The 21,818-nt window shown below is 41.0% G+C and overlaps 1 protein-coding gene across 2 annotated transcripts in view; it reads left to right on the forward strand.

Annotated features, from left to right (window-relative positions):
* Positions 1-21,818, forward strand: part of XPO6 (exportin 6) — a 110,080-nt gene that overhangs the window by 40,657 nt on the left and 47,605 nt on the right. For both annotated transcript variants that reach the window (XM_060120131.1, XM_060120130.1), the window contains exons 4-8: positions 20-217; positions 5,264-5,423; positions 7,393-7,470; positions 17,153-17,606; positions 20,897-21,023. In XM_060120131.1, coding sequence (XP_059976114.1) covers positions 20-217; positions 5,264-5,423; positions 7,393-7,470; positions 17,153-17,606; positions 20,897-21,023 — 1,017 coding nt within the window. The remainder of the gene's footprint in view (positions 1-19; positions 218-5,263; positions 5,424-7,392; positions 7,471-17,152; positions 17,607-20,896; positions 21,024-21,818) is intronic.

Here is a 21,818-nt window from a genome sequence, read left to right on the forward strand (position 1 = left end):
ATGTATACTTGTTTTTCAGAATCTGATCAATAAAATGTGGCTTGGGGTCCCATCTCAGGATAAGATGGAAATCCGTAGCTGCCTGCCCAAACTCCTCTTGGCTCACCACAAAACCTTACCTTACTTCATCCGGAACAAGCTCTGCAAAGTGATTGTTGACATCGGCCGTCAAGATTGGCCCATGTTCTACCATGACTTTTTTACTAACATTTTACAGGTAAGGAGATAACCTACGGAAACTTTATCTTGTAAATAATTTGTTTGAAGAAGTGATTATTTTCTTGTCTTGAAGAGGATTTTTAAGATGAGCATTTTGGAACTGCAGTGGTGAGGTCATTGTGGGGTGGATTATCTCATTCACTTAACCTTGTGTTCCTGAGACATGTTGTACCTTGGTGCAGTGGAGAAGGTGGGGAATGGGAACCCCAATCACTTTGTTAATCTCTTGTGAAATTTTTGTCCAGCGAGTATTTGAAAGCCTGTTAGGTACCGTGCCAGGTGTTGGGTGCCAGGATGAGGCCTTCGATAGTTATAGTTTAGTGGGGAGAAAGCGATGGAAATAATAATTACCCAACAATATGTTAATGACTGTAGTGGAGTATTGTGCCGAGTGCAGTGAGGACACGGCACTTAGACTCAAGGAGCTGAGGTGTTTTCAGTGTTGCTGGTGATGAGATGCGAGGTGGTGGCTTGAGTGGTAGAGTGAGAGGCTAGGCTGATGGACAGGGCCAGAGCAGGGAGGGCTTTGCGTTTGCAGGGGGCATCAGTGTTTAATTCATAGTCCTTACTCGAGACCTAATGAAAAGTTTGGAGAAGGGAGACAACGTGGCCGCATGTTTATGTTGGAGTGACGACTTTAGCAGCAGTGTGGAGTCTGGATTGCAGAGGGGTGAGGCCGGAGTGAAGGAGGCCTGGAAGGCTGCTGCTGGAGAAGTCTGAGTGAGCCGAGGGGCCTGAGCCAAGCTGGGGCTTACCTGCTGGACAGCAGCGAGGCACGGAGGAGGCTTTGGGCAGGGACTAGGTTGTAGGGAGGAGGGAAGGAGGAAGCTAGAATGCCTTCCAAGTTCCTGGCTCAGATGGCAGATTTTCTAGGCCATCTGAGGAAATGGGTTTGGGTAGAAGATGGTGAATTCAGTTTGGCAGAAAATGCGTTTAAGATTTGCGTGTTCCTTCTGTGCACGTCTAGTGAGACATTAGGAAATGTGGATCTGGGGTTCAGGATTTGGAAGTCATCAGGGAATAGGTGGGACCTAAAAGCCAAGAGGGTGATGCTTTTGTTCATTTGACTCCTGTGATAAAGTTGGAATCATTTATATTATCGAGACAGGCTTGGGTATGGAGGAAATGGGTATTATGTACAGATTATAGAAATAAAGTTCTTTGAAAATTGGTTATAGTCTTAGTGATGGCAGAATCTTCCGGAACAATTCCATTTTCTAATGTTCTGCTTGCTCTCCCTGCAAACCATTCGAATGATGCACCAATTTAAAAATTTTAGCATCCATATTGCTTTGTTTGGATTGCCTCTCAAGGTGGCACAGAAATTCTTCATTCAATATTATTTTGTTTTGTATGGTGATTCATTTATCTAGAGATTTATTGAATTGATATTGTAAAGGAGATTCATGCATTTATTCCATAAACTATTTGTTGAATACCAGCCATGTACTAATAACTATAGGTACGTGGGGGGATATAGTAATGAACAAATAGCTGCCTTCATGGAGCTTATAATCCCAAGGGGGAGGCATCAGTAAACAATAAGCAAATAAATTCTTTCAGGTAGGTATAAGTATTGTGAGAAAACTAAACCTAGGGTGAGGAGGAGGGAATATCAGGGGTGTTATTTAGATGGGATGATCATGGAAGCTTTTTCTGAGAAGCATACTCTTGAGCGGAAACTGAGTGGAAGTGATGGAGTGAGCCATGTGGGCTTCCAGGGGAACAGTGTAGGCAGAGGGAATAACAGTGCAAAGAACCTGAGGAATGGCAAGGAGGCGGGGAACCTGGAGTGGTGGGTTAGGAGGCTAGAGGCTTTGCTGGCTCTCTCTGACACGCTTGCTTTCACTCCACGTTGAAAAGCAGTTGTGGTAAGTCTCCATGGCTCTCTAAGAGGGAGCCAGGGAGTCCATGGCGATGGAAAGAACCAGGAAGGTGGGGGGGTCTGAGTGGATTCCATCCTGGGTTGGTCAGTGGTGTGTCTTGTGTGAAGCAGCAGTGGAATGTGAGCCAGACAGAGAGCCGAGTCCTGTCGGCAACAGTGAGGAGAAACCATGTTTTCGCCCAGCTGGGATCATTTCCTTCGATGAAAAGCAGACATTTCTTGTCTGCCCATGAAGTATGATTAATGATGATAAATGAGAATTTGGAAGAGCATTTTTAGGTGAGGTGCTCATGGAGATTTCAAAAGGGTAGCTGTCTTCCTCTCTTGCCCACCACCTCCCGCTTTCCACCCTTCAGAAATGACTCCTTTCACCCCATGCTGCCTTCATGACTTTGAAACACCCCATAGTGGAAGGGGCTCGGGACTGGGAGGCAGTGGGTTTGGGGTCTGTGTCCATTTTTGTCACAAATCACCTTGATTTTAGTAACTCCTATGTGAGCCTCCATTTCCTTCTGTGTACAATGAGAGGATTGGACTAAGTGATCTTTAAAATTCTTTCCAGTTGTATTATTCCCCGCTTCTTATTCATGCATGAGAACCAGTCAGTGGCATGAAAGCCATGTCAAGAATGATTGGTGCTAAATTGCTGACATTTCTGATAATGATAATAAAATCTTTTCTTTAGGCATTGGTAAACAAGACCAAACTGGTTCTGGAATCAACTTCACAATTATATGATCTGTTGATTAAACCATCTGAAAGGTTTTTTTTTGGCTTAGTTCCATTATGGCCTGCAGTCTGGGGTGCATAGCCTTTTTTTTTTTTTTAAATTCTGTAACATTTGGCCTGGGGCATCTGTGCAGTTTATGCCATAATTATGATGACCGCCATACCAGGCAAAGAGGAGTTGATTTGGGGCCTCAGAAAGATATCTGCAATTCTATGTGTTGGTTATAGTCTTTCTAGGCCATTGGAGAAGGAATTGTTGAAGTCAGAACCGACCCCTGTTCTCCCCACCTTCCCCCTCCGCCTGCACTAGCACGTACATCACACCTTTCTAGAGTCTGTTCTTCAGAGTCCTGGAATCTGCTGAGCTGGACTTCTGGTCACATTGTGCCTGGGGCCAGATACTTAAAGGGCAAGCATCGAAAAGAAGCATAGAAAGAATTTTGATGTTTCTTCTCTGATTGGCTGGTATGATAAAAATTTCTGAAGCTAACACTAAGGACCTGAACTTGATTTGCAACCTGAAGGTGCTTATTCTCTATTAAAATAAATTGCAGAGATTACCTATGTCATGAGCTTTAATTATGTATGTGAAGATGGTGAAAGGAAACACTTTTAATAAAAAGCTTTCTGGAAACAAAGCTAGTGAGAAGGAAAATTACACATTTTATCAGGCTGTTCTTTCAAGTAAAGAATAACTTTCATTTTCAGCCAGCTCCTTGCCTGACTCTTCCTTTCTCCCAAATGATGAGAGAAAGGAGGACCTTTAAGATACGTTTTCCATACTGTAGGGGTATTTTATTTCTGGAGAGCACAGAAGCATTTCATATGTACAGGAAAGTATTGCCCAGTGGAATATTTGGTAATGAGTCATTCCCAGCTGAGAGAGTAAGAATGAGGTCTTGGGGGAAAATAGAGACAAAAGGGGTGGAAGAGAAAGAAGGAAATGAAAGGGGAGAAGTAATGGAAATCTTTTAAAATACAGATTGATAATCCAAAGGTGTCTGAATGAAAAGGGATGCTTATAAAGTTCTATTCACTTTATCATGTAAAGAAAAATTGTTAGAGGAGGGATTTCCTGTTTCTCCCCTACTGCATTATCTGAATTTTAAGTCGGTGTTAGAAATAGCCCGAACTTGTAGCAAATGAAGGGAAAACTTGTGGAGGATGTACTTGAAGTGTTAGCTGATTTAATAGAGAGCATTTTCAACACACTATTCCTTGCTGCTGAGGGCAGTTGAATTTCTCTTTAAGTTCCCAATATTGAGTTTTGCTCTTCGGGGATGTGCTTTTCCTTGGTCTGCAATGGGAAGAGTTGTTTTCAAGGGACAGGAAAGTGCCCTGTGTTTTTTGAAGTGGAGAATATCCTTTCTATATGGGTGTAGTTCCTGGTGACCTCCTCTTCCCTAAGGCTTATATTTTATAGATTGAGTAAATAAAAAACTTATTTTTATCAGGGAATGAACTACATTTAAAGTTAACTATGATTAAAGAAAATTATCAAGTTTTTAATTTGTTTGCTCTTTCATAGATTGTAGCATATAACCCAATAGGATTTTAATGGTACCTTGATTATTTTTACCATTTCTGGAAACTAAAAAATAAATGCTTTGAATATTGTGAAATTGATAAGAAAGGTATAAGTAGTGTTATGCTATTGAAAGTGTACCCTTTTTGTCTCTTGTTTAAGGAAACTTTCCTATGGCATAGTGGATATTGCAGGTGATAGAAAAAGTACCTAAATTTGCTACATAGGTATTTGCAAAGTCCTAACCGTTATCAGTATCATAGTTTAATGACGTGTATGTGTGTTTCTGCTCTGCCACATGTTTAATCTTGAACTTTTATGAAGCATTCAAAGCTTGGAACTGTAAACTTGATTTAACACCTGAATGTTGGAAAGATATCACAAATTGGTTTACACATACCTTAATCACTAATATAGTAACCTGGGCAGAGTAACCAAGGCTCTGTTGGGAGTATGGACATGTATAAAAATTGTCAAGTTAGGTGTAAAAGAGCATTGTTTTCTTGTTGTTTTTAAGTTCATGGTGTTATTTAGAATTTTGTCTTTAAAATAAGATGAGAATATATTTTGATTGGTTAAAAAGGTACATAAGTATACTCAGTCATTTTTCTAAAGGTTTGATTTAGGTAGCCTGTTCATGTAAGATTAAACACACAGAGGTACAGTTGACATTCCGTATCCACAGGATTTGAACCCTCCTGTATGAGGGCTGACCACACTACACCATTGAATATAAGAGACTTGAGCATCCTTGGATTTTGGTATCCACGGGGGTCCTGGGAACACCCCCCCACCCCACACGGATACCGAGGGACGACTGCACTTCATAGGTTCACCATTCGTCAGTCTTCTTTGTACCTTAATTAGCCAGGCACTCTGCTCAGAAACTTACTTTTTCCTGGCAGTTGATCCAGTCCCCTGTGACAACTCCCCTTGGGCTGATCATGTTGAAGACAACTTCCGAAGAGCTGGCTTGTCCCCGTGAGGACCTCAGCGTGGCTCGGAAGGAGGAGTTGCGAAAGCTGCTGCTGGAACAGGTGCAGACAGTGCTTGGGCTACTGACAGGTGAGCAGCTGGGTGGCACCAGAAGGCAGAGGCCTGCCTGCAGATGCCCGGAGTGCAGGCCCTGGCACACAAAATTTTTGAGCAGTTGCCTTAGCTGTTACTGAGACCGAACGTAAAAACAGAAAGAATGTGGTGCCATATTCCCAATACCTAGCCCAGTATTAAGCACACGGTAGGATCTCAAAAAATGTTTGTAATTTATTTTCCTTTCAAAGTCTTTGATTATTTGGTCCTCACTATAGCCGTGATTAATGTCGTATAGACCGGGTCATAGGAATGTTACTGAAATGCTGATAACTGCATTCTAAGTAAGGTGGGTGGCAGGCACATTATTTAAGATGATTTGAATTTAAATCAGGAGAAGTTGGAGGAGGAGGAGGAAGATGTGAACATTTCGAATTCTGAGTAGGGAAGTGAGACCAGGTGTGGAATCAGCACCCTGTGCTCCAGGTTGTAGTTGTATGTAGCGTTTGCTTCGTCATCTGGTCTGTTGCGTTAGAGCCTCGTGACTATGAGTGAAGAGTAAGAATAAACAGAAAGCAAACTGCAGAATGAGACAGGAGGGTAGGAAGAGAACGGAGCCCCTGTGTCTCCAGGGCGACAGGGCGAGGGCCGTGCCCGCTGTGCTGCCGGTGGAGCTGCTGGTTCTGAGGTGCAGGGGCGGTATCGGGCCCCGAGGCTGAGCCGCGCGCTGGAAGGAATGTTGTAGGGACAAGAAGGGTTTCTGTCTCCAGCTCTTCTACTCAGGCTGCTTCTTGGATATCTAGGGACTTTTTTTTTTTTTTTTTTTTTTTTTGCATGTGTTACAAAAGCGGTCATCATGAGGTGGGCATTTAAAATTGGTTATAAGAGTGTTTTGATTAAAAGTAAACTTGTCATTTACCCCCCTCCCCATCCTTCCCCAAATCCCTAGGGGAAACCCAGACCTCAGAGCATTTATTCATTCAAAGCATATTTATTGACATCCACAGCTAGATGTTAAATTTCTGGAGTTAGGGACCATGTCTGATATCTCTGTGTCCTACTTTTGCGGACACTAAAATTTTTTGAATTGAGATATAATTCACATATCATAAAATCTACCATTTTAAAGTGTAACAGCTCAGTGGTTTTTAATATAGTCACAAGGTTGTGCTACTATCACATTGTCTAATTCCAGAACATTTTCATCACCCCAACCTCTGGCAACCATTAGTGTATTATCTGTCTCTGGTTTTTCCTATTTGGACTTTTCATAAAAATAGAATCATAGAATATGTGACCTTTTGTGTCTAGCTTCTTTTACTTAACATGATATTTTCAGTGTTTTCCATGTTATAATATTAAATATTTTGAGAACAAAATATTTTTAAAAGCTTTTATGATCATCTTATATGCCAGGTTCTGTAAGGAGATACAAAGAGGAATAAAACATTGTCCCTGCCCTCTAGTAATGTATACTCTAGTAGGGGAGAAAGACAATGTGTTAAGAGTTATGGTATGTTTTATGTGCAGGCAAAACTGAGCAGGCAGGACTTCCTGGAGGAGGTGACAGCTAAGTGGAATTCTCAGAGACAGGTAGCAGTTAGTTAGTCTGGTGAAAGGTCAAGTTGGATTGGAAGGGGGAGAGCAGTTCAGAGGTTAAGAAGGAGAACACATGAGAAAGGAACAGCTAGTAAATAGTGCAGTGTGATGAAGCCTGTGTGTGGGGTGGGGGTGAGGCCGGACGGGGAGAGCAGAGGCCAGATGCCGAGATTGTGCGGATGGTACTGGTGAGGAGCATGAGAATATTAGTGGCAGGTTTGTGGGGGAAGATAAATTGAGTGTGGAATATCCAAGTGGTGTTGTCCAGAAAAAGCAGTTAGACATAGAGACAGATGTTTAAATACTGATTCTTGATCAAATATATCCATACATTGTTTTTCTAAATCTGATCTTTATATGTTAGGTTTCATTTCTCTCTTAAACTCAGTTTCTCCTTTCTTGGTAGGTATCTTGGAGACTGTCTGGGACAAACACAGCGTGACTGCTGCCACCCCACCACCATCCCCGACCTCAGGAGAAAGTGGTATGGTCTGCACCACACATTGTGTTCCTCTTTTTAAATTCAGTTGGGGGTCTCAGCAGGGTAGCAATTGCTTATCTATGCCAGACACAGATGCACATTCTTCCTTAATCTATTTTTGGCCTCTCTGCCCTTGTCTTCTGAGTAGCTGACTTTCTTAGTTCCTTGTAAGTACTTGTACTTTCTAATATAATATTTTGAACAACATAGCTTGTTTCTTCCTTGCCCATCAGGAAGGTGGCACCTTCAGCTTATGACTGCTGTCCCTCCTGGCTTATTTTTCCCTTTTTCTCATATTTTATGGCTGTATTGCTCATGCTGAGGTTGGTATGAGCCTGTGGGCGTGATGGGTCTGCTTTGCAGTCATGCAGGGGTCAGGTCATAGGAGGTGGGTGGCAGCCCGAAGGAGGGGACGTGGGCATGTGGAGTGCTTACTTCCTCATGGGCTCAGGGAAAAGTCATCTTGGCCTGGACACATTGGGAACCAGTGTGCAGTAATCAGCATTGACTTTACAAAAGTTTGGATTTATTTGATAAAGTGTGGGCATATTTACAGTGGCCATTAAATAGTTTACTGGTGGCTAGTTATTGTCCATAGTTATATTAATATCTGTTTCAAAAGCCAGAGTGCAGTTCACCTAAAAATGGCTACTTTCAAGGATGGATGGAAAGAGGAAATTGTGTCTGAGCAGGAACTTTTAGTTTCTAAATGGCTTCTGTTTACATTAAATGGTCACAAATGCTTTTCAAGTAGAGTACATCCTGTGAAATGACACATACTACTTCCTCTACTGTAAAGGTTGATGTGGCTAATGAGAAATGTTTCCTCATCTTTCTCCTTTACCTCAAGGAAATAGGCTGTTGAAATCAGACATCTCTGAGCCCTAGCTGTTTCATGTAGCCTGTTGTTAATATGTGGAAGTTGAAATTCTTGCAGAGTTACTGTAGAATTGAAAATACATCATGAAGTTTTGAGGACTGCTTACAGTTTACTAATTTATTTCAATTCTATTTATCATACTTGGATTAAAAACTGTTAGAGAGTCATTTGTCATACTTCTTAGGTTAAAAACTATTACAGAGTTCTAGAGTATATTAAAAGCCTACAGGAAATTGAACTTTATTTGTATTTGGTGGGAAACCTTCATTTTCAAAGTGGATATTTGAGGTGACTTAGCAGATTTATATTTTGCAATATTTGAATGATTAAAGAAAAAATTGCAAAGATGCAGAGATTTGATTTTTGAGTATACACCTTGGAATCTCTTGCAGTTTGGCTGATCTTAAAATTTGTCATCTCAGGAACTCCCTGGTGGTCCAATGGTTAGGACTCCGTGCTCTCACTGCTGAGGGCCCAGGTTCAATCCCTGGTGGGGGAACTAGAATCCCACAAGCCGTGTGGTGTGGTCAAAAAAAAAAAAAAAAATTTATCATCTCATTTCAATAGTAGTTTGCAAAAATTTGTTCTTTTGATAGTTGAATACTATCTTAGTATCCAGGTTAAGTGAGCAGCAGCAGTTTACTTCAGTAAAACTTGTTTTTCTGATATTGTTTTCCAGTACCAAAAGCTGTGAGTTTTAGTTGGCTTCTTTCAGGTACATGTTCTGAGCTAACTCAGTTGATACTTTGATAGACTTATATCCTGGAGGCCAGGTTGGAGAATATTAGATAATACAAATCAAAAATAAATGCTTGACTCTTTCATGTGTTGCCTAGGTTTTGTTTATGAGGTTAGGGGAAATAAAATAAGAACTCAGTTGACATTCCATATAAACAAAACCGAAAAATATGATGAATGCTTTTTGAGAGTTGCCTTTTAGACACTATTAAAATTTTTGAAGTCTTGAATTTTAGTGTTTGAGAAAAAGCAAAATAAATTGAGACTGGTGGGGGTGTGGACTAGGGAGTTAAATAAGCTTTTAAGTTGGTACACTTCCTCTTTTTAAAAAAAATTGCATGTTCACTCGTTAGCTCTCTTTATGAGAGTTGTGAGTAAAGTCATCAGATCTTGCTTCACTATATGGGCAATGCTAATGATTTAATCAACATTTATTTTGGTGCTTTTGCTCAACTGCCTTTGTGCCCTTAAGACACCAAGTTAAGTGGTAAAATGTCTAGAAAATTCTTTAGGTCTCTTGACTGTGAGTTCAGTTTTATGGAGGAAATTCTGAGGAACCATGGGGCCCAGTGAATAAACTCAGATAATTCCTAAACGTACCCCATCAGCAGTCCCTGCCAGACTCTCACTGGCCTGCCCAGCTGCCCATCAGACTTGGCCCCGTGGGCTTTTGGTCTCTTTTGTCGTATGTTTTCTTGTAATGTCATTTTCTGTCTGATGACTTTCAAAGAATAAAACCCCAGGGACTATTCCCTCCAACAACTGCTCTAACAGTCTGGTTATAGAAAAAATTTTGACGGGTGTGTGTAGTTTATTTCTCAGAATAGTTCCCCAAATTATTGCCTCATCTCCTAAACTCACCTCACTAGACCAGAATCCTGTGAAATTGATGATGGTTTTCTCTCTTATTTACAAAAAGGAAGCTGGGGTTCATGGCGGGTAACTTGTCAGAGGTCACATCACCAGTGAGGGGTGGGACAGTGACGTGAACCCATCATTCCCAGTCGAGGCGCACTGTCTGTCTTCTAAGTTTGCTGTCTCGGTCACTCTCACCATGTCTGCCCGCCTCCTCCTTCCCCTGGTTGAGTCCTGGCTTGCTGCTTACTTGGTTTATCTTCTCTGACCTTGGATGTCCTCTCTGTAGAAGAGCAACTCTGCTCTGAGGAGTGAGTGAGGGGGGGTGTGGATGTACCGTCTGTGCCGTGGTGCGGCTTCCTTCTGTGCTCGTGCAGCCTCAGCCCTCTTCCTTAGTTACTCTCCTCTTGTCCTTGCTTCTTTTTGCTTGGAAAATGGGAAAAAAAGTGAACAAAATGAAATTACATAAAGACTGTAGTTCTGAGCTAGCTTTGATTGTTCTGTAATAAAAATTAAGGGGCCATATCGTTCTTGCACACATGGTATTTAGTTTTAAATATAGATGCGTATATATACGGGCGATGGAAAGTTTTTTAGGGTGAAGATGTCTTAGCCCTAATCGATTGCGACCAGTTTACACCTTCCGGTTTTTTCCCAAACTCTTTACAAGATGCACATGTTCGTATACTTGCAGATCTTTTCATCTGTAGAAAAATGGGACTTGGGATCACAGCTCTTGTGATCTTGTTTCCTCCTCCCATGGGTTCCTTAAAAAGAGTTTCTCCCCATTTTACTGGACTGAGGCTACAGTTAGGTCGGAGGTTCTTCGTTGGGGTGATTTAGCCCTGCAGGGGATATTTGGCGATGTGGAGACATTTTTTGGTTAACATAAATGAAGAAAGAGTACTACTGGCATCTGGTGAGTGGAGGCCAGGGATGCTGCTAAATATCCTTCAGTGCACAGAACAATAAAGAACTATCCAACCCCAAATGTGAATAGTGCTGAGGTTGAGAAGCTCTTAGTAAATGTAGAACTGAATAGAAAACATGTGGAATTTCAATAAGTAAGAAAAGAAAAAAGCTGAGGGGATCTTTGTATGAAAGCCCATTACAAGTGTTCCAACCATGTCTGGGTTACTTCCAAGTTAGTAAATGCCCCAGAGTAGCCTACGTACTACTTGCGGCGTGGGTGTCTGTTGCCGCCAGGGCCTGGCCCAATTCAGGGAGGATGAGGTTGGTCACGGGTTTTTTAAAATCAAGGAGCCCTCTTACAAGCCCTCTTTATAATCAAGAGCTTGTTAAAGCTCTCTCAGCATAGCTTTGGAAATGCTGCAGCATGAAGCAGGGTCTCTGTTCTGTGGCGATTCCTTCACTTGGATTAAAATATAATTTGGGGGCTTCCCTGGTGGTGCGGTGGTTGAGAGTCTGCCTGCCAATGCAGGGGACACGGGTTCATGCCCTGGTCTGGGAAGATCCCACGTGCCACGGAGCGGCTGTGCCCGTGAACCATGGCTGCTGAGCCTGCGCGTCCGGAGCCTGTGCTCCGCAACGGGAGAGGCCACAACAGTGAGAGGCCCGTGTACCGCAAAAAAAAAAGAAGAAAAAAGAATATATAATTTTGGAAAAATTCTTCTGTGATTTACTAAAATTCCCTGAAACATTTAAAGTTGAGTAAAATAATTTTTATTGAGAAACAACATTAAAAGATACTTGTTTTGAGGGGAAAAAATAGAGATCATCCTATCCACATAAACAGGTTTTACCTTTGCATACTCCCGTTCAGTCTTTGTCCTTGTGCTTATATCTTTGTATAGTTTCTGTCATGGTGTACACATGCTATTTTACATGTGACTTTGGATCTTACATATTTTTCTATTTTTGAATATTAGCTTTCTGACTGATCATTTTTCTTGGCTGCATAATCTTTCCTGACCTGGCTTCTGGGAAGGAGCATAGGCTTTGGGGCTAGACCTAATAGGTTTTAGTTTCAGCTCTGCCTCTGACTAGCTGAGGAACATGGGGGAAATGCCTCATCTATCTGTGTTTGAGTTATTCTAACTGTCTGTAAGTGCAGATAATCATAATACCTACTTTAGAGCTGGGAGCATTAAATGAGGATATGTAAAGTGCTTGGTGCAGCACCAAGCAAATAATAATAGCACATGAAATGGTAGCTGTTCTTTTTTTTAAAAAAGCTATTATTTATTTATTTATGGCTGTGTTGGGTCTTGGTTGCTGCGCGTGGGCTTTCTCTAGTTGTGGCAAGCGGGGGCTACTCTTTGTTGCAGTGTGCGGGCTTCTCATTGCAGTGGCTTCTCTTGTTGCGGAGCATGGGCTCTAGGCACCCAGGCTTCAGTAGTTGTGGCTCTCAGGTAGAGCACAGGCTGAGTCGTTGTGGCGCACAGGCTTAGTTGCTCTGCGGCATGTGGGATCTTACCGGACCAGGGCTCGAACCCCTGTCCCCTGCATTGGCAGGCGGATTCTTAACCACTGCACCACCAGGGAAGTCCTAGTAGCTGTTCTCAACATCAGTGTTATCATTGATGTGTTGCTCTCCCCACACCCCACCTTAGAATCCCATTCTGGAAAAATTCTTCTGAGCTGAAGAATAGGGCCAACTTTTTTGTTTTGTTTTTGTTTTTAAAGCCAGAATTTATTTCTATTTAAGAATGTTCAAGAGACTTTAAAAAGGCCCAAGGGCTCAACAGTATCCGGGTTTAGTATAAGATCATACTGAGGTGGTGTCTGTTGGTTCCTCCATTGCTAAAGCCTCAATTTGATCCTGGTTGATAAATGCCCTGATAATTCTAATAGTTGGGTAATGGTGATTTCCTCTAACTGGCATCTTTCATAAATGGCCGTCAGTCCATGAACGATGAAAAAAGCAATACCAGAAACAACCATTGATAGAGAGAAAGTTGTATGACTCAAGTGGAAAGCCACCACAGCAATTCCAAAAATCAAAATTATTAATCCAGTAATAAACAAACTGAAACGTTTGCAGAATCTGCTTGAACATCCTTCTTGCATTATTATTTGAAACCAGGTCTTCTGATTACCAGCTTGAGTAGCTGAGATCATGATGAGTCTCATCCGGTATCAAATGCAGCTCTTTCAGAACAGAAACCAGCAAACACCTTTCAAGATAGATGCCAGAGGACAACTTTTTTTTTTTTTTTTTTTTTTTTTTTTTTTTTTTTTTTTTTTTTTTTTTTTTTTTTTTTTTTTTTTTTTTTTTTTTTCTTTTTGCGGTATGTGGGCCTCTCACTGCTGTGGCCTCTCCCGTTGCGGAGCACAGGCTCCGGATGCGCAGGCCCAGCGGCCATGGCTCACGGGCCCAGCCGCTCCGCGGCATATGGGATCCTCCCAGACCGGGGCACGAACCCGCATCCCCTGCATCGGCAGGCGGACTCTCAACCACTTGCGCCACCAGGGAGGCCCTAGAGGACAACTTTTTAATCTAGTTTTAACAATGGAAATTAAACTCTTATTAATAAATCACAAAATCCTCATTTTAATGGCTGAGGAGATTGAGGCTGAGAAACGTTAACTACTCTGTTCATATTAATCCAACATTAGTATAAGGCAGCAGTTCTCAACAAGTCTGGGGACCAAACCCTTTCAGGGTCCCAAAGGTCAACGATGTGGTCATAAAAAATACCCCAAACCCTTTCAGGGTCCCAAAGGTCAACGATGTGGTCATAAAAATACTAAGACGTTGTTTGTCATTTTTATTCTCACTCTCATGAGTATACCGAGTAAAAAAAGCTCATTCAGATTCCACATTGCAATTAACCTTTAAGAAATTAGTACTCATCAGATTTTAGTATTAGAATAGCTGCCGTTATCTGAAAAGGCCACTTCCTTCTCTTTCAGTTGTATATCTATGTGAAGTTGGGTTCTCTTCAGTAAAACAACATCGTACAACAGATTGGGTACAGAACTAGATGAGAGAATCTAGCTGTCTTCTTTCAAGCCACACAATAAAGAGATTTCCAAAAATGTAAAAAGAGTGCTATTCTTCTCACTAATTTTTTGGAGGGCAAAATACAATTTTTTCATTTAAAAATGTTATTTATGCTAACATGTAATGGGCTTATCATTATTAAATGAATTAAATATTTGAAAAATTATTAGTTTTAATTTCTAATATGACAAATATCAATAGAAATAACCTACAGAAAGAAGCTTTTTGCTGTCCTCAGTGATTTTTAAGAGTGTAAAGGGGTTTTAAGACTAAAACATTTGAGAACTGCTGCTATAAGGTAAAAAACAAAATGTAAAAATTTACTCAGTATTCCACCATACAGAAATAACATCATTCCAGACCTCTCTCTCTACATAAATGCAGTTAAAGATAGATTAAACTGAATAAAAGGACCAAATGGCATCGTATCATATATATTTTTTTGGTATCATATATTTTTGGTAAAGACTATTCAGTTTTAGTTTTACTTGAATTTAACAGGAAGTATTAAATGGAAGGAATTGCTGACCTTGAGATGCTTTTTCCACAAGGAATATTAGTTTGTAAAAGATATCTCCAAGAATAAGAAAAAAAGATTATGAAAACCAATTTCTTACTACATATTTTAATTTTAGACCATATATATATATTTTTTAGAAGATGTTGGGGGTAGGAGTTAATTAATTAATTAATTATTTTTTGCTGTGTTGGGTCTTCGTTTCTGTGTGAGGGCTTTCTCTAGTTGTGGCAAGCGGGGGCCACTCTTCATCGCGGTGCGCGGGCCTCTCACTATCGCGGCCTCTCTTGTTGCGGAGCACAGGCTCCAGACGCGCAGGCTCAGTAGTTGTGGCTCACGGGCGTAGTTGCTCCGCGGCATGTGGGATCTTCCCAGACCAGGACTCGAACCCGTGTCCCCTGCATTAGCAGGCAGATTCTCAACCACTGCGCCACCAGGGAAGCCCTAGACCGTATATTTTGAGACTTCGTGCTTGTGAAAGGTGAGAAAGTTAGTTAGCACACCCTTCTATAATTCCTCCATTTGTTTGGTCTTGATTCTGTATTTAATTCAGTGCTTGCATTAGTCCCTTTGCCACAGCTTCACCATTCTGTAATTCTTTTTTATTTATCTCTTTATTTGCATGATTTCATTGTTCAGTATCCTCCCTAAGAATTTGTGGGCAATATATTATTTGAATTTTTGCATGTTTGAAAAAAATGTCACCTTTTATACTCAAAGGGGACCTTTGGGTTAAGTCATTCTTTGCCCCAGAACTTGTAGACACTGCACCACTGTTTTTTGGCTTTGACTGTTACTGTGAAGTCTGAATTCGGGGTTTTCTCCTTTGTATATGTGCTTTTTCTGCCTACATTCCCTTATTCCTGAAGTTTTTGTATTGATTACTCCTTATTTTTTTTCTTGGGGCAGAATAAGCCCTTTCATTTTGTATAGTCACACCTTTAATTCAGGAAAGGCTTCTTCTTGTTATAGTTATGAATGTTTTTCTTCTTTTGTCTTCTCTAAAATAATTTTATAGCCACCCCCACCCCCAATTTCATTTTGTGTGATTTCCTTTAGTGTTCAGTGCTTCTCAAAAATTAAGCAAGCATAAGAATCACCTGGAGAGCTGGTACAAGAACAGCTTCCTGCCCTGGCCCCCCAGGTTCTACTTCAGTGGGTGTGGGTGTTGCCTGATCATTTGTATTTCCGACAAACTTTCAGGTTATGTTGATGATGCAGGTCCACAGACCTCACCTTGACTAGCCCAGTAGTTTCAAATTTTTGGTCTTTGGACCTGTTTACTCTTTTTTTTTTTTTCATTTGAGGTATAATTGACATATAACACTGTTAGTGTTAGTTTCAGGTGTACAAAATAGTGATTTATGTATATTTGCAAAATGACCACCACAGTAAATGTAGATCCGTTACCACACATAGTTACAAATTTTTTGCTTGTGAGAATTTATTTTACACTATTAGCAACTTTCAAATATACAATACAGTATTGTAAACTATAGTCACCATGTTGTACATTACATCCCCAGGACTTATTTGTCTTACAGCTGGAAGTTTGTACCTTTTTACCACCTTCACTTGTTTTGCCCACCCTGAACCCCTTTACTCTTTTTTTAAAAATTAATTATTACCATTATTTTTTGGCTGCATTGGGTCTTTGTTGCTGCACACAGGCTTTCTCTCTAGTTGTGGTGAGCGGGGGCTCCTCTTCGTTGTGGTGCGCGGGCTTCTCATTGCGGTGGCTTCTCTTGTTGCAGAGCACGGGCTCTAGGCGCCCGGGCTTTGGTAGTTGTGGCACGCAGGCTCAGTAGTTGTGCCTCGCTGACTCTAGAGCGCAGGCTCAGTAGTTGTGGCACCCGGGCTTAGTTGCTCTGCGGCATGTGGGATCTTCCTGGACCAGGGCTTGAACCCGTGTCTCCTCCATTGGCAGGTGGATTCTTAACCACCGTGCCACCAGGGAATTCCCTGGACACCTTTACTCTTAAGAATTATTGAGGGGGCTTCCCTGGTGGCGCAGTGGTTGGGAGTCCACCTGCCGATGCAGGGGACATGGGTTCGTGCCCTGGTCCGGGAGGATCCCACATGCCGTGGAGTGGCTGGGCCCGTGAGCCATGGTCGCTGAGCCTGCGCGTCTGGAGCCTGTGCTCCGCAATGGGAGAGGCCACAACAGTGAGAGGCCCGCATATCGCAAAAAAAAGAGAGAATTATTGAGGTCCTCAAAGAGCTTTGTGGGTTTTATCTATTGGTATTCAAACTGAGAAAATTTGGAAATATTTATTAATTCTTTTAAAAGTAACTGTGATGAACTCAGTGCATATTAACAAATAATATATCTTAATGAAAAATAACTTTTCCAAAGCAAACAAAAACATTTACTGAGAAGAGCAGCATTACATTTTTGTAAATCTCTTTAATATGTAGCTTAATAATAGATAGCATTTGCTTTTTCTCTGTTGCTTGTAACTTGGCATGTAACCTCTGGAAAGCTCCGTTGTACATTTGTGAGATAATAAAAGTGAAAAAGGAAAATAACATTCTTTTAAAAATGTTTTGAATTTGTGAACCCCAAAAAGGGTTCTGGGGGCTCTCCGGGGTCCCTGGACCAAACTTTGAGAACTTCTGCTTTATGCTAATGCTTGGTTTTTTGTTTTTGTTTTTTTTAAGGAGAATTACTTAAATTGGTTTATAAGAGATTTGATAGTGTTTATCTTAAAAGCCTTTTGTGTTTCAGGTGACTTACTGAGTAACCTGTTGCAGAGTCCTAGTTCAGCCAAACTGTTGAATCAGCCAATCCCCATCCTTGATGTGGAGAGTGAGTATATCTGTTCCCTGGCCTTGGAGTGCCTGGCCCATCTCTTCAGTTGGATTCCTCTGTCTGCCAGCATCACCCCGTCCCTCCTTACCACCATCTTCCACTTTGCACGCTTTGGCTGTGACATCCGGGCCAGAAAGATGGCATCAGTTAACGGCAGCAGCCAGAACTGTGTGTTGGGTCAGGAGCGCGGCCGGCTTGGGGTCCTGGCCATGTCCTGCATCAATGAACTCATGTCCAAGAACTGTGTGCCTATGGAGTTCGAGGAGTACTTACTGCGTATGTTCCAGCAGACTTTCTACCTCCTGCAGAAAATCACCAAGGATAACAATGCCCACACGGTGAAGAGCAGGCTAGAAGAACTCGATGAGAGGTAATGAAAACAGGTGTGGCATCGGTTGTGCCCTGAGAATGGGCCTTGACTGTTTATCACGTTGTGCTGCATAGTGTCTGTAATCCTCTTTGGTTTCAGAATCTGGGGCTCCTGGTGAGGAACGGAGAGGTAGGTGTGTATCAGTAAGTCCAAGCTTAGCTGGAAGGGCTAGGGTGGTTAAGGGAAACGAGTTGAGTTGGAAAAGTTGTGAATTGTGTGAATTGTGTAGGTTGGTTGTCTTCTTTGCCCGTCCATCTCCTGTCCTCCCTTCCACCCTTGTCCGCCCTCTCCTCACTCTTTGTCTGCAGGTCTGAGGTGGTGCAGGAGCTGGGACCGCTGCTCATGCGTAGCCAAGCACAGGAGAGGAGGCCCGTGGAGGTACAGGAGTTACACTTGCCCTTCCTTGCTTGGTGTTGCTTGTTGGTTCTTACTATTTGACTTTTCTCAAGTGAACATCGTGCAGTGTATAGGAATGTTGTCACTACTGTGAGTTTTACACCGATGGCAAGTTTTCATCAAAAGAAAGGAGAGTTGTTAATGGGGCACACACCTGAGTTTCTTGGTTACTGTCCTCCTGAATGGAGCCTAAAATCACTTAGCCTCTCTTTATTAAGGACTCTTAGCAGATGGTTCCACAGTATGCTGAGGCATGGTCTCATTTATTTCCCTTACAGATGATGTCATTTATGTGTCTTATAGCTTTCATTAATATGATGCTACTGCTGTGTAAAAACAAAAGGGAAAATTGGAAGCTTATATTAAGAACATTATGTTGACTGTTCAGAGACTTTCAAACAGATAAATTGTATTGAATTAGTAAATATTTATAGATTGCCTGGCAGCAAAAGTTGTTAGTATTTTCATCAATTTTCCTTGGCTTGTTTTTGTTGTTAAGCTATACAGAGTTAAGCCATTTCTTTTTCTTTAGAGTAAGCAGTGGGATATAAAGTCAAGTGCCTAAAGTTAAGACAGTTTTAGTGCTTTCTAAATTTAGCAATTGTAATACGTTTTTCTAAAGTTGAAAAAGATGATACATGAGATTATTTTGGTTTGGTTCATTGTAAACAAGCTTTGTGTGAAATTTTCTTTGTATAATCACAAAAGAACTCATAATCTGATATGGTAATATGTTGGTTTTATTTTTCATTATTTGGTAATAGCTTCCTATTTGAATTCAAAAGCATCAACATTCAGACACACAGCTTATATGTTTATATCCTTTCTAGCTTTGGTTAAGAAAGGCTGTATTTTCATATGTTTAAAAAAATCACAACAGTAACCCAACTGCTTGTACCAACCATCAGATATCAGTTGTTCTGACTTTTACTTGTGGTGTAATGTTTGTTATGGCTTACATTTGGGTGGTATAAAAATGTCATCACGGATGATCTGTGTTCTGATTTTGTTACGTGTAACTTTTGTGCTCTTGGTTTTATATTTTAATCCTATGCTTCCTATTGCCCTGTGAAAGCTGAGAGGTGCCTGGAAGCAGAAAGGTGACATGAACAACACTGTGTGCTTGCTTCCTGGCTCTTGGGTCCCTTACCACTAATTCTAAACAGCTAAGTCCATTCTCAGTTGTTTAGGAGCTGCTTAACCAGGTTTCTTCCTCTCCTCCTCTACTGCCTTTTTTTCTAACTTTCTACTGCTCATTAGCACCTGTACCAGAAGGTGGGCAAGGGAAAGAAAATGAGGTGAAATAAAATCGGAGTTTTAGCTACTGAACAGTCTTGCTTGTATTCTTTAAAAAAATTGGGTTGGAGATTCAAATAAAATTAAGATTGTGTGGTATTTGACCCATGACTTCTCCTTATTCTTTAATGGGTGGTAGGGAATTGAGTGCATCTTCCTGAAGAGCAGCAAACTGGTTGGTGTCTTTGAATAACCACATAAAAATGTGTAATAGGCTGAGCGAGGAATGAGGAGTTCCTGCTCTTGAGTATTAGTGATTGAAGGCCTCAGAGAAGTTTTTTTGTACTTTCCTGTCTCTAAAAACAGTTGATTAGTGCCTTATTGTTTTTCAAGTATTTGACCCCATGATCCTTATCAAACAAATTAATTTTTTTTTTAAGCTGCAAGTAAGCTTACCTGTGTGTGGCGGCCACACAGATTGGCCACCCTCAGGGTGCTAGGTCCCAGGAACAATATGGGACATTTTATTATGGGCCAGTTTTGCTCTTCTGAGGAGTAGTCTTCTTCCCCTTTATTATCTCATACATCTTTGCTTTAAAAAAAAAAAAAACACACAGCTTTTTGCAGTTAGGAGTTTCAGAATTGCTTTTAGCCATCGTTCAATATTTGGCTAAGGCCCAGTGTATCTTTTATCTTTTTTAACCTGTCTCTGAAATGTGGTTTATGGAGGTATGCCCATCTCATTTTCTAATCACCTTTTGGTATTTAGGAGCTTAAAATGACAGTTTCTGAAATGTGAGAGTGATGATGTGCTGTGTATTCAATAACAAAAATATCTTATCCTTGCAGCTGTGACCCACACTCTTCTGTGAAATGATTTTTGAATACAAATGAATTGGGAATTCACTGTGATGTGAAAAGAAAGAGCACTGGATTGGGAGTAGATGGTAGTCCCATTCTTCTGTGAGCTGGCTGAGTGACCTTGGGCCAGTCACTTTATCTCTCTGGGCTTCATCTCTAAAATGATGCATCATTAAATTGTCCCTGAGTCTTGTCCAGCTCTAACAGTCCTCCTCCCTTAGATTTGAAATCACTTTTAGAATGGATTGGGACGTGCTATGTTTAATTAGCACCAGGAGCCAGAGGGTGGGAAAAAACATGAACATTAGGTTGCAAGACTGAATATATCTTACCTGGATGCCATCCATCCCTTTCCTATAGCCTTGTTTTGTTTTTGGGTTTTTAGCACATTCGTTTTAATATTTTGGCCTCCTAGCAAAGAAAACCAGCCCTCCAGACTTGCCACATTGAAATGACAGATCATCTGCCCGTGGACCTTTTGAGTACCATTTCCTTTCACTTTAATTGGGTCATAACACTGAGTTAGAAAATATGAGTACGCTAGCTTATAAGATGCCTTACCTAGATAGTGTCTGAGGATTAAAGTTGCTTTTCTGCTATGTTTCAGGTGGTAATGGAATGAAGGGTTGCCTGACCTGTAGGTAATTGTTGCAGGCCTTTATATTTTTAACTGAAAATATATTTGTTATAAATCTGTATAGTTTTGTACTGAAAGAAATTTGGATTGAATTTGAGTTCTCTTCTAGGGAGGTGGCCGAGTTTCTCATTGTCACCTTTTGTCTTCTTGTCTTCTTTAGCTACATTGAGAAGTTTACTGACTTTCTGCGGCTCTTTGTGAGTGTTCACCTAAGAAGAATCGAGTCCTACTCCCAGTTCCCTGTGGTGGAGTTTTTGACACTTTTGTTCAAGTACACATTTCATCAGGTAAAGCACTGGAACTGCCCATGTCTATCCCTTGCCACTCAAAACGTCTGCTTTGTTATTTTCAGGAGAAAGAACTTCTTTATTTTATTTGTCAAACATTTATATAGTGTTTTACTATATGAAGATTAACATATTTATCCTTCATAACAACCCTATGAGGTAGGTATTATTATCATCCCCATTTTACAGATAAAGAAACTGAGGCACAAAGATAACTTGCTGAGGGTCATACAGTTAGTAAGCGGTGGAGCCAGGATTTGAACCCATAGAGTCTGCTCTTAATCACTGTTATGTTGAAGAAACAAAATATAGAAAAAGTCTGAAGTTAGGGCCTTTAGTTCTAGTCTGTAACTGTCACTAAGACTTCCCACAAGGAGATTGTAAATAGTGAAGCTCTCAAGAGTTCAGTTTTGGTGGATCCAGTTGTTTCCCCCATTCAGCAAATGTTTTTCGAGCTCCTGTTGTGTTCCAGGAGCGAGGCATATAACCCTTGTAAACAAAGTCCTTGCCTTCACTGAATTTACATTCTGATGACTCAATATTTTTTGTTTCTATATATATTTTAGCAGCTTTATTGAGATAACATTTACTTACTATGCAATTCACCCATTGTAATTGTACAATTCAGTGATGTTTGGTAGATTTATAGACTTGTGCAGCCATCATCAGAGTCCAGTTTTAAACATTTCTGTCATGCCCTATCACTTGTGCCCATTTGTGTGTCTTTTTAAAATAAGCTTTTTGGGGAGCTCCCTGGTGGCCTAGTAGTTAGGATTCGGGGCTTTCACTGCCATG

Source organism: Mesoplodon densirostris, chromosome 16 (genome assembly GCF_025265405.1).
Source record: "Mesoplodon densirostris isolate mMesDen1 chromosome 16, mMesDen1 primary haplotype, whole genome shotgun sequence".
Classification (NCBI taxonomy): domain Eukaryota; kingdom Metazoa; phylum Chordata; class Mammalia; order Artiodactyla; family Ziphiidae; genus Mesoplodon; species Mesoplodon densirostris.